The sequence below is a fragment of the Amphiura filiformis genome, chromosome 3 (genome assembly GCF_039555335.1).
Source record: "Amphiura filiformis chromosome 3, Afil_fr2py, whole genome shotgun sequence".
In the NCBI taxonomy this organism is placed as follows: Eukaryota; Metazoa; Echinodermata; class Ophiuroidea; order Amphilepidida; family Amphiuridae; genus Amphiura; species Amphiura filiformis.
Window position 1 is genome coordinate 73,933,290 of NC_092630.1, and position 13,054 is coordinate 73,946,343.

Below are 13,054 nucleotides of genomic sequence, written 5' to 3' on the forward strand. Positions count from 1 at the left end.
TAGTCATCTGGGAGTAACCATTGTTCATATTTCAATGATAGTATGGCAGGTCTTACCGAATCATCATCATCAAATTGCTCTGGATTAGCGTGCCTTTGACCCCAACTAGGTGGCATTCTGGCATTTCCTGGATGAGGAGGTTGTCGCTGGGGCGGTCTCTGACCAGGAACAGTTGGCAAACCACGTTGTGCTGGTGAGCGCAAGTTTTCACTCTTAATTGGTCTAGGTGGTGGGTTTGAGTTCCTGTATATAAAGGCAATGTTTTAAGGTTGAAAATTAAAGGATCACCAATAATATCAATACATTTGTATTGTAAAATGCATACAGTTTGTTATGAAATTTCCTGATTGTCTTTTTCATCAATGTGTGTCATCGCACACTATTACAATATGTTTACAATCTCTGCAATTTAGCCACTGTGCATGCTCAGACATTGATATCCCCACAAGATAAATGTGGGGAAAACAATCCAATGTTCTTATACCAGGGAAGTGGTTTACACTTCCCTGTTTATACATAGATGACTATGCGAATGAACTGTGATTCATCAGAATTTCCAGTGAATGCTCTTTTCTGTTACAACATTGACAGTCCAACCAGGCATAATCAATACTTATGTGCTCTGTAAAACCTCAAGACCCAACAATGTGTAAAGCACAAGCACAAAGCAAAGTGCTATAATATGAGACAGAATTTGAAACACTAGTTTGCATCACCTGTCGAATTCAGAAACAATTTGTTTATGAGGTGCTGTGATTATTGCGTTTCTGAATGTGGCAGTAAAACTGCTTGCCTTATGGTTAATTTTTCAACTTCAAACATACAAACTGTCTTAAAAGTAAGGTCTTAATAATAGGAACCTTTCTTTCCTGAAGGCACCATGCACCATGTCAACAATGCCAACGAAATTTGCTTTTTGCCTTGTAAAAGTTCCATGATTGGAGCAGATGATTGAAGCAGATGAAGCAACCTTCCTTTCAAGTACGACTAACCAATCAAGGGTTAAGGGGAGTTTGATTGACAGTGATGTTAGACGCAAACTGTCTTGGATTATAGTAACAAGTTTCAGGCTTTTATAATTATTCACCCATCATATTACCCACAATGCACTTTACTTTGTGATTTCAAATATTAAATAACTGCCTGGTCAAATCTAAAAATTCTGTTGCTCCAAGAGTTCCAACTCTTCTGTTCTATCTTAGGTACTTAAACACAAAAAGTGAGGTTTGAGTATTTCCTTGTTCATATACAAAGTCCTCTACATTTACTCAAGCTTTCTCAAAATTTCTTTCTGCCTTTAATATTTGTGTTGACAAAACTATTAATAAAAATACAAAATATCTTTATCTTTCACTTACATTGGTCTGTGGCTAGGGCTTGGAGATCTTCTGGTAGGCTGAATGAAACAAATCAAATAAATCAACAATTAGTGAGTGACTATGAAGATGATGGTATATGAAAATGGCTGTATGCTTTTGTGCACAGGTTCAGTAGGCTGTTCCAGGTGTGATGATGCATTACTTCACTACATTCTTTCACTGCATTTCAACAGTTATTGAACTATTTTGTTTTTTCCAGTAATTTTTGATATACTGCCTTACCTTATTACAGCAATGGTATACTTTATACAAATTCAACAGTTATTATAAATCAAACGAAAGGTAAAAACATTTTATTGCAACATATTTTTGTGCACTTGTTCTGTAAGAGTGAATGGACAAATGAAATGGATTTTTTTTCACCCTTAGATTCTGGGGAATTCTATATGGGATGCAAAATCCATTACTCGACTAATGACTTTCAATAATGCGTAAAGTGCCTAAAAATGTTTGAGTTGCTTACATACACCAATAAGCAGAGTATACATACAATTAGTGTAACATAGGAACATAAGCGCTATCAAAAAAAAAGAATAGTGCGCTATGCATGATGTTGATCCACAAGCCTCAGCACACGTAACAGGTTGTCGTTACTCGTTGACCACTGCGGCCCCATATCATTCCATAAACCATTTAACAACAATTACTTAGGGACTTAGGAGCGCACACCATAGACATACAACAATTGACTTTCACAGCCAGGATCAGCTCCCCAAGTTTCGTACAGGTTAAAAGGAGACAATTAGCATATTAAAGTTCCTTGTCCAGGAGAATTTCAAACTAACTCAATTTTTCCATGAGAGCATACTAAACCAGTGCCTGGATTCAAACCCACAACCTCTGGCACCTCATCAATTGAGCTAACTTGACTGCTGTTGGAATATGCATTAATTAGGAAGAGTTTAAATCAAAAGAGCAAGTGATATTCTAATTTCCATCCAGCAAACCTGCAGGCAACTATGACACATAATGTACACAATAAGAGAGAGAAACCTGTTTTTTCAACATCTTGTTTTTTCTTCTGTTTCTTGTTTTTTCTTTGGCTTTTCAAATTAAGAACCCTGGTTTAATCAAGAAACCTTGGTTGACTAACCAAGTTTTTCAAACTTGCTTTTCAATTTGATAAACCTGGTTTTTTAATTTGTAAAACCAGAAAAATAAACCAAAACAGATATTTAATTGAGAAACCAAGTTTCTCTTTTTTAATTGTGCCAAAAAACGTGCAACACAACAATAAATGATTTAGCTTACATACAGGGTGTCCCAGAATGATTTATACCAGGAAAGATGGAATTTTTTAGGTATGAACGGCATTTCTATTGGTCATATGGTTTTGCATTTTAAGTTCTACATATACTTAGCTTTCTCAGATTTTTTAGATTCTCTAGTAGAAGTTAGAGAGGATTGCGTAAAAATTGTGAATTTCATGTTTTGACAAAGCAACCTATTTTGAAAATCTGTAAAATTACTAACCGTTCAGCATAAAGTTATTTGGAAAATGTTATGCAGTATATTTGCCCTGTCGATAGTCGATATCTATCGTTTATTTATGATGTTACAAAGCAATCCTTGTATGGAATAAAGGATTTGCTACGCTTGAGTGACCTAAAACTATTCTTTCTTTGGCGGCAGTTTTGAAGCCAATTATTGTGGTGTGTGAGTTTCATCATTTCAAATGCCGGCAGAGATGAATTTTTCATAAAAGTATAGAGAAGGTTCGTCCTTAGTGTCACAGCATGCATTTATGTCCAAAGTATATTGGCAAACCCACAGCTACGTGACGAAGAAGATTAAAATTTACTGCGGAGGATGCTTGTGGAAGTTATATCCTCTGTAATAATGACATTTTTGGGTACAAATTGGGGTAAAAATCACATAAAAAGTATGTTTTTCAACCTAAATATCTGATGTCATATTGAAATGTTTCACTTAATCCCATACCAAGAATTATTTTGCTTTGTAAGCTCTACATCTGTGCCAAATTTGGTGTATTTCCTATAAAAGAATGTAGGATTTCTCCAATATATTGCACAGTGCGGCTGAACGATGGTGATAAAGGACCCATGTGTTATGAATACACACCTGCCGTTTTCGTCCATTTTCAGTAATAGCAATGTACGCAAAAACGAATCAAGCTATTTCCATGAAAGTCACAGAATAAGTAGGAGACATGTGTGGCATTGTATTGCACTTATTAAGATTAGATACACTGTTGACTATATATTTTTGATATTTTGTTTAAACACGGTATAAATCATTCTGGGACACCTTGTATGTGCTGACAGCCAATAGCTTAATTTCGCTAATAAGATTCCATACTTCCCATAATGAATCTTGTTTTTTATATATAACAAACATACCTGTGTGGAGGGTACTTGCATATGAGACCACTGTCCTGTAAATGGAAAAAAAGACATGAGATTGATCCAAAGAACTTTATCATAGGAGATGGCTAACTCTGTGGATTATTTTAATGTAACCAAAATGGTGTTCAATAAAATAGATCAGAATAATTTGATATGAGATGACTAATCCCGTGTAGGGTTATAAGAAATCTACCATCTTGTATCGTTTTATAAAGCAATCTTGATTCTTGAACAATAAACTGGATGTTATCCCTGAAATGACTAGTTTACCAGTTTGCCAATATATGACCCAGCTGGGAACCAGTTACGTCACATGATCTTGTTCAGTCCAGCTTTCCAGAATGTGACTCTCATCTGGGTCTGAGGCAATTGGTTGTCAAATGTTGACAGTTGGTAACAGATGCTATTGGAAGTATTATTGGCCATATTATGGTTGAATGAGTTATCATTGTCCTTTGCAGCTTAAACATTGGTAAAATATGACAGATTTGTTTAAAGAGGAGCACAAATATCTGGAAATTAACCATTTTAATGTTCATTTTATCCAGTTTTATGAGGACAGATTAGTGGCTAGACATGGGATTGGCTGCATCATATCCCACAATGTGACCTTTAGGTGCAGGTAGTGCTTTGCAAAATATGTGTCAGGATCAAGATTCTTGCAGTGTGGTAGCTGGTAGGTACATATTGCATTACAACTTTCCCACTTTTTGACAAGCCAATAAAATGTGCATTTAAGAATAGAAATAGTGTGTGATGAACTAGGACAATTCCTTCTTAGGAGTAAACCTATCCTGTATAAAGTGATTAATTTACCTGACTGTGGTGTTCTGACTTGATTTAGTTCTTCACGTGGAACTTCATCATATGTGTCATCAAAATCTTGCCCTGTATAAGAAGAGACATATAAGATAAAATTATTATCAGTTATATAAAGTTTTAACCAAGATCCTATAGTTTAAATTTTTTTCTTGGCTATATATAGCATGTGAGAAGATAAATCACACAGCAGAAGCAAGTGCAATGCAGGGTGGTCTTGGAATTGCCTTGGCACTGGAATGACTATGTTGGCTCAAGTAACTAAAACTGCCAACTTTCATCTTGTGAACATTGGATGTGCGCAAAAATTACTCACTGAAGATGCCATTAAATGGCTATTCATTCACTGGGGACATCCCACCTTGAATATTGCAATAGTCTGTTGGTGGGAATAAGCAAGAAACTGCAGAACAAACTTCAAAAGTCCAACGCACATCAGCAAGACTGATTATCAGGTAATGCAAGTTGGACTCCATCACTTCAGAACTCATAAATGAACTCTATCAGCTTCCCATCAAACAATGCATTGATTACAAAATTCTCGCAGTTGTATATAAAGCACTTCACGGACAAGCTCCATCTGACATCATTGATATGCTTCAATTTCGAGTTACCCAAAGGGCTTAACATCATCATGCTCAGATGGTACCTCTCTTGTTGAGCCAAGAACTTGTGTGTTTGCGTGACCAAGCTTTTGATGCCTATGCTCCCAGATTGTGTAATAAACTACCAGATCAAATCAAAAAGTGTACTTTTGCACAGTTCAAAAAGCTCCTGAAGAACCACCTATTTCAGGATGCTTATCAGCAGTAGCTTTTGAGCTAATGAGTGCCATTGAACACTTTGTAATAAATTTGGGGCTAGGATATAAATATAACCGATTGTCTATTGGGGATCAATCCCCAAATAAGCTTCTGATTGCCTCATGTGAGCTACAACCCCTACTAATTTTATATTGAAGAAGAAAAAAAAAATACATAAAAACACCTCCCTCATCAATCATGAAATCCTCAGACAAGAACCAAAAAACATTAACTGCAGGTAACATCTACATGAAAATAGATCAGCACATATGGCATTCATTTGTTGTTAGGAAATGTGATTAACACATTACTTTCCTGTTTTTTTTCTGTACAAATTATAATACTATTATTACATGTACCCTAAATGAGTTTAATGTCATCAAATAGTAGTTTGCAACTTGTGTGTTTTTAATTTTATGGCATGATTACACATGTAAAGGATCCATTAACAAGACCTTTAATCAATTTATCATGTCATTAATTAATATCCAATTAAACAAGGGTTTTTAAATCCTTGTTTAATTGGAAATGTTTAATTAAAATGTTTTGATTATATCATTAACTGTCCCCATTCAGAGAAATGTGGTTAAAGAATTACTACTTTGTTGTGGAAAGGAAAGTCACAGAAGCATAAATGCAATCACGTAGTAGGAAGTGGAAGAGTAAAGCCGAGTGAGCGAGAGAGACATAAACAGAGTGAGTGATTGAGAGAGAGGGGGAGAGGAATAGAGGTGGCAACAGTTCGGCAGAGCTGTAGAGAAAGACGGATAATGTAAAACAAGACAGTCAAGACAGAGATAGAGGAGAAAAGAGAGTGAGAGAAATAGGTGAGAGAGAGAGAGAGAGAGGGAGGGAGGGAGGGGGGGAGGGAGGGAGGGAGGGAGGGAGGGAGGGAGGGAGGAGAGAGAGATGAGGGACAGAAACGAGCCAGAGAAAGGTAATGATACATGTGGAGGGAGGGAGGGAATGGGATGGGGAAAGAGGTGAGAGACACACACAGACAGACAGACAGACACATAGTGAAGAGTGCACTTTAGTGAGATAGATAAACAGAGAGACTGAGTCAGGTTAAGATTTGAAATATTAGGTATAACTACCACATATTTACATGTTTTCCAACACTATGTTAGCTAGTGACATTCATTGTAAAACAGTATAGAGCCTTTCATATAAATCAAATACAAAGCAACCCTTTTTTAAGTAACTGGGACATAACAGCTGTTCAGGTGATGTTTGTTTTTGTAATAGAAACAGACATGGCTTGAGGTACAGGAAGATGCCATGCCAACTATCACCATGGTTCATTTATAATTTACAAATATTCTTTCAAATTACTTCATCCTTGCTTGATACAGGATATTAGATCCAGACACAAGCATAACTAGTAACATGTTGTATTAGATTGAAAACACATTCTCTAATCATATTTAGTGTTTACTTTCAATACCATTCCATTATTTCACCTACACACTCTATATTTTCCTGAAATGGTCTTGCATCAAATTCAGGAGAAAAGGGTTTACAAAGTCTAGAAGTCCAACCAATATTATGTCAGGCAGAATTGTTTTAGGAACATGTTTGGTTTTTTTCCAAGGAAAAGGGAAGACCCCAATTTTTTTTCGAGAAAAGGGTCATTAAACATGCATTGAAGTTGAAATATATAAATCTTGGGGGAAAATGAACACAAAATTGTTTGTTCACAAAGATTCTTCACTCCACCCCTGCCAAGAAGAATCAACTTCAAATAACTCACCTAGGAGTTGAATAGTGCAAAAAATAAGCTGATGTATCATGTTTTTGGCATGGAACTGGGGAGCTTGAGTCCCAAAGCCACCACCAGGTATGCATCTGAATTTTGTAACAGAATGAGGGAATATCAGCTGCTCAGTTACTGTGTAATCAGTTTTTAGTTTTAGATAATTCAATTTGGAAAAAGGTGCCCACTTTGTATTCAATTACAATATGTAGGTCATGTGATCCTTAAAGGCAATTTCCTTCACAATACACATTGAAAAGACTTGCTAACAGTATATGCAAAAAAAAAACTCCTCCCAATATTGAACCGCTCAGCACTGCCTCAACTCACACAGCCAATTCTTGGGTCTTCATGTCCTCTGCATGACTTCCAACATTTCACTGTGGCTAACACATTCAAAGGCTTTGCAATCATCAATCAAATGCAGATACAAGGGAAGCCTATTTTCTCTGCATTTTGTAATAATTGACTATCTCTCTCAAAGTAACTTGTATGATGAAAACCTACTTTTCTGGTTTCACCTTAACTCTGTTGATTCTTAACATAATCTTGCTGGAATGTAAAATCAGATTGATTGTGTGGTAGTTATAAACTCTTCCAGGCTACCCTTTCTTGGTAGTGGTACTAACACAGTCATACACAAAATGTATTGGCCCCTACTCTTTCTCTTCAGATCTTTGTACACAAGTGTCATAGAATATCAGTGTCTCCTATATCCAGATGTTTTTCATAGCTCTGCAGGAATATTCATCCATTCCAGGTGACCTCTCATTGTTCACCTGTTGTAGTGAATGTTCTGTCCTGAGTGGGGGTGGTTGATATGTTACCCTACCTCAAATGTAAGTTTGCCAATGGTCATTGTCATCATGTAGCTTTGCATTATATTCCATCTACATGTCTCTTATAAGGAATTTCAGTAAGAGTCCTGCCATATTGATCATTAACAACATCAATCCTTGACATCCATTTGTTTATGAAATAACACCTTGTGCCTCTGTATTCAGTTGGGAACAATCACAGGTTGCCAGCTGCCTTAGTTTTCCTAGCTAGATTGAGATCAGTACTTTGTGTAATCCCTTTTCTTCTTGTTTGGAATCTGACAGAACTATCTCCTTCATATCCTCCCATAGGTCATCTGAAGTCATTCTCTCCTTCAGCTTCAATTTCACATTTGCTACAATCAGCTGGTGATCATTTCCACAATCTGCTCCAGGAAATGTTCTCAATTCATACATATTGATCGATGGATGTTTCAGCATCAAGTAAGACATATCTCTGGTGCTATGTGCATGAATGCCAGTGATATGCTGAAGTTTGTGCATGCACTCATATAGAATTCATTGAGTTAATTAACTCATGCATATCACAGGCAATCATACACAAAACAGTGATATATATGTACAGATGGAGATACTTCTTTCTGCTTCTGAGCCATTGATATAGGACAAGATACATACATAAAAAGATTCAGCTTACCTTCTACCATGTTTGAAGAATGTCCTGCAGGGACTTCATATGTACCACCAAAATCATCCTCCGCTGAAACAAGCATGATCACAGAAAATTGTTAAATCATTAAGGGATCTAAAATGAGCGTTTATTGCGTTTCGACAGTATTTTTTGTGGGACATGAGAGCACCTCAGACCTATCGAATTGCATTCTGAATACAAAGCATGTCTTTCTGATATCAAATAATTTTCATTTTTGAAAATCACAATATAATACAAATTTTATGACAAATTATAAAAATTTGATATTTTTCAAATTTTTGATATATAGCAGTCCTCGAAGTAAATTATATAAATCTAATGATATATTCTTAAAGTGTATGTAGCAGGGAGGAAAAGCGACGGTCAATTGAAATTTTGACCTTTCATATTGAAGATATGGATTTTTTTCCCAAAAAGACCTAATTTTTTTTGGTGTTTTGGGAAAAAAAATCCATATCTTCAATACGAAAGGTCAAAATTTTCAATTGATCGTCGGCTTTTCATCCCACCTACATACACTTTAAGTATCAATCATCAGATTTATAAAGTTTACTTCAAGTACTGTTAAATATCAAAAATATAAATTTTAATGATTTGCCATAAAATGTGTATTAAATTGCGAATTTCAAAAAATCAAAATTATTTGATATCAGAATGACATTCTTCGTATTCAGAATGCAATTCGATATGTCTGATGTGCTCTAATGTCCCAAAATAAATACTGTCCAAACGCTCATACCCCAGCCCTTAAGAGCATGAGCAAATTGAGCATCTGTTTTACATTGCAATGGACCATTCATCTGAAATCTACACTCCCTTCTGGAGGACATCAATGTTATCTTGATTCCAGTTGATCAAATGTTCAATCCTGCTGGAAACTGTTTGATTATTTTATGCTAAATTTCAGCTATTTATACTTTTTTAATCCAGTTTCAACTTCAACATCTTCCATGCACTTTTTTTTATTGTTTTAGGATGCAACAATTGTGATATTTGAATATGACCTTAATCAAAATATTGAATTTGGTTGTAATTTTTAAAATGACAAAATCTTACACAGTAGGTGGAATTACATAGGTTTGTTTGCAATAACAGAACATATACTAAAATAAAGATGTGTTGGTACTAGTCTAAACACACGCAAGAAAAAACTATCATAGTGGAGAAACATCACTGATTAAATGTGAGTAGTATCTATAACTTTTTTCGCACTCAAGTACTTAAAACATTTTTTACCACACTGCTTTACAGTTCTGGGTACAGTTCTGTATATAGGCACATAACCAGCCTAGTTGATCTGAGGGAGCAAGAGCATGGGTCATTGGGATCCATAAAAGGGCCAAATTAACATTAATTTTCATTCTTTCTGTCCTAATTTCATCCAAAATATTTTACAAGGAGTAGTTTGCCCCCTGCCACCCCAGTTATACTGCTGTCTGAAGAAACAGATACGTATGGCTATCCACATACAGTTATAATCCACCATTAGACAAAACACTTTTAAATTAATCCTTTATTAGGAATTGCTAATTCACAAGAAAAAATATCCTAAGACATATTCTGGGAACATACTGTTTGATGAACACCATATTGAGCAATTGACATTTGCAATATTTGCTATAGTATAAATCCATGTATTTCTTTGTTGTGTATAATTATGGAGCTCTGTTACAATCCATAATGATAGTGTTACTGGCCATGTGCCTTTTCCACTGCCAATTGGAAATCTTCAGAAATCAGTTCAAAAAGATATTATGTGCGGTGAAAGCGGTTTTGATGAGCATGTTGTGTAGTATATTTATTCACACCAATCATGTGAATGCGGAATTAACTGTGTGGTTGATTAACCTGGCACACATTTTGTTACAAATTTATTGGATCAATATGTTTTGATCGTGCATGATCAGTGCTTTTTGCAAAGGTCCTAAAAAGATCTATCATGCTACCTTAATGCATGGTCATGCAAACATTGTGTGATACATCAAGAACTGACATCAGTGTAATTGATATGTTACAGCTTGATCAGCTTGAAGATCAGATGATACAGAGGTGTGACATTCAATCATAAAAGGATTCCCAATTTGCAATGTGCCCTTTGCTGGCATTTGAGAACTGTAAATGCATCAGACAAGCTGTATCATGGCTATTATACTTGCCACCAGTGTTCAGTTGTAGATTTGATCATTTTGATCATTTGATCACTTACTCAGTAAATGAACCTTTTCAGGAGGACAAAAATACCAATCATACGCGACCATCAAGATAAATTAAACCAATATATTTCAAAGTTGATGCTGCGTTCAATACATTGCATCAAGTACAGGCAATGTGATAGGCCTACATGATTGGTGTAAACAATCATACTACATCACATGCTCATTGAAAGTGATGTCGCCAATGTGGTTGATGTATGTGGTTGATGTATTCGGTTAATCCCATAAAAGATGTAATCATTTGATGTCACGCTGATGCACACATTGTTTAGTGAACATCACTAATGCGCATTTCAAAGCTGTGAAGAGCGCAATGATGATATGCGCATCGGCTGGATGTCAAATGATGATATCTCAGATCTACTTGCAAAGGCTTATGGGATTTATCAAAAAGGTCAATTGGTTGTAATATTTTTGTTTACAGCAAGGGGCATCTTTTTGAACTTAATTCGGAAGATTTTAAATCAGTTGCTGAAAAGGTCTATTAAACTTGAGTGTTCATACAAGTAAAAACCTCTTTGAAATGGTGGTTATTGCAAGTGGTGACCCGCAACCGGTCCAATCTGTGCTAACGGACAAGTTGATAAGAAAAGTGAAGTGTTATCTCTCCTCAATCTGAGCATATCCAACTACCTTGTGACATTTCATCCATAACACAGATTGCCTTCTATATCATGATACATTTGATGACATACCAATACACTTATCTCTCACTGACATAAGCAGTCCTTCCTTGCATAAAATTGCAAATTCATTATCTGCAAAACCAGTCATTTTTCAAATCCATATTGAGCAGTCATGGCATAGGCATTTCACGGAATGGTTGAATATGCCCAATTGATATTTCTTCAAAAATAACATGTGTGTCCCTTTCCATTAAGTTGCTTCAAGCTGATCCATTAAAAACAAAGCATTGATAGTAATTCCCTAGCTTTTCTGCACAAGCACCAAAATAGTTGTAAAATATTTTCCCCAAGCTTGCCACACCAAATGCAGATCACTAGTGTGGTCATGGACGAAAGAGATAACAGACCGTGTCAATTGGTTGTAATATTTTTGTTTACAGCAAGGGGCATCTTTCTGAACTTAATTCCCAAGATTAATTCAGCTGCTGAAAAGGTCTATTAAACTTGAGTTGTCATACAAGTAAAAACCTCTTTGAAATGGTGGTTATTGCAAGTGGTGACCCGCAACCGGTCCAATCTGTGCTAACGGACAAGTTGATAAGAAAAGTGAAGTGTTATCTCTCCTCAATCTGAGCATATCCAACTACCTTGTAACATTTCATCCACAGATTGCCTTCTATATCATGATACATTTGATGACATACCAATACACTTATCTCTCACTGACATAAGCAGTCCTTCCTTGCATAAAATTGCAAATTCATTATCTGCTAAACCAGTCATTTTTCAAATCCATATTTAGCAGTCATGGCATAGGCATTCACAGAATTTTTGAATATGCCCAATTGATATTTCTTCAAAAATAACATGTTTGTCCCTTTCCATGAAGTTGCTTCAACCTGATCCATTAACAACAAAGCATTGACAGTAATTCCTTAGCTTTTCTGCACAAACACCAAAATAGTTGTAAAATATTTTCCCCAAGCTTGCCACACCAAATGCAGCGTATCACTATTGTGGCCATGGATGAAAAAAAATAACAGACCGCGTATCAACAGTCAAAAATTCTGTGTTTTGTATGCTGTGAATTCTCGCACATTCATGAGGGCCGATAATCACATCCTTCGCACATACACGATAGAGCTTTATGCGTATCTTTGCGTTTACGAGAAAGAACGTAAAAATATGTGGTACGTGCACAGCAGTGTTGCCTGTCGCATTTCATAGAACAATCTGCCCTCATCGGGTGATGCTAAGATTTTGACTGCTTGAACGTGCGATTGTGGTAAACACAACATTCTCAAACACACCTGACTGACATATGAATTATATTCCATACATATCAATCCCACTATGAATATCCAAGAATTAACACATCGTACTTAACACATACTTCTATATAATCCATTCCAGAAAGCCACATATCCTCTCACTGAAGCAAGCATAGTTGTTCTTCCAGTACTCCACAACACCATTTATACATATAAGCGCACTATTCCAACAACCACTACATAATCAGACAAAGAACTCCACTAGCAGACACAGCACGTACGTACTAAACCCCACATGACAGTCAAAGGTGCGTTGATAAACAACTATTT

General features: G+C 36.0%; 1 protein-coding gene across 2 annotated transcripts in view; it reads right to left on the bottom strand.

Moving 5' to 3' along the window:
- The window catches only part of LOC140149104 (uncharacterized), a 99,076-nt gene that overhangs the window by 28,140 nt on the left and 57,882 nt on the right, over positions 1-13,054 (bottom strand). For both annotated transcript variants that reach the window (XM_072171273.1, XM_072171272.1), the window contains exons 11-15: positions 8,600-8,662; positions 4,562-4,633; positions 3,740-3,774; positions 1,359-1,396; positions 57-243 (exon numbers count right to left, since the gene is read on the bottom strand). In XM_072171273.1, coding sequence (XP_072027374.1) covers positions 57-243; positions 1,359-1,396; positions 3,740-3,774; positions 4,562-4,633; positions 8,600-8,662 — 395 coding nt within the window. The remainder of the gene's footprint in view (positions 1-56; positions 244-1,358; positions 1,397-3,739; positions 3,775-4,561; positions 4,634-8,599; positions 8,663-13,054) is intronic.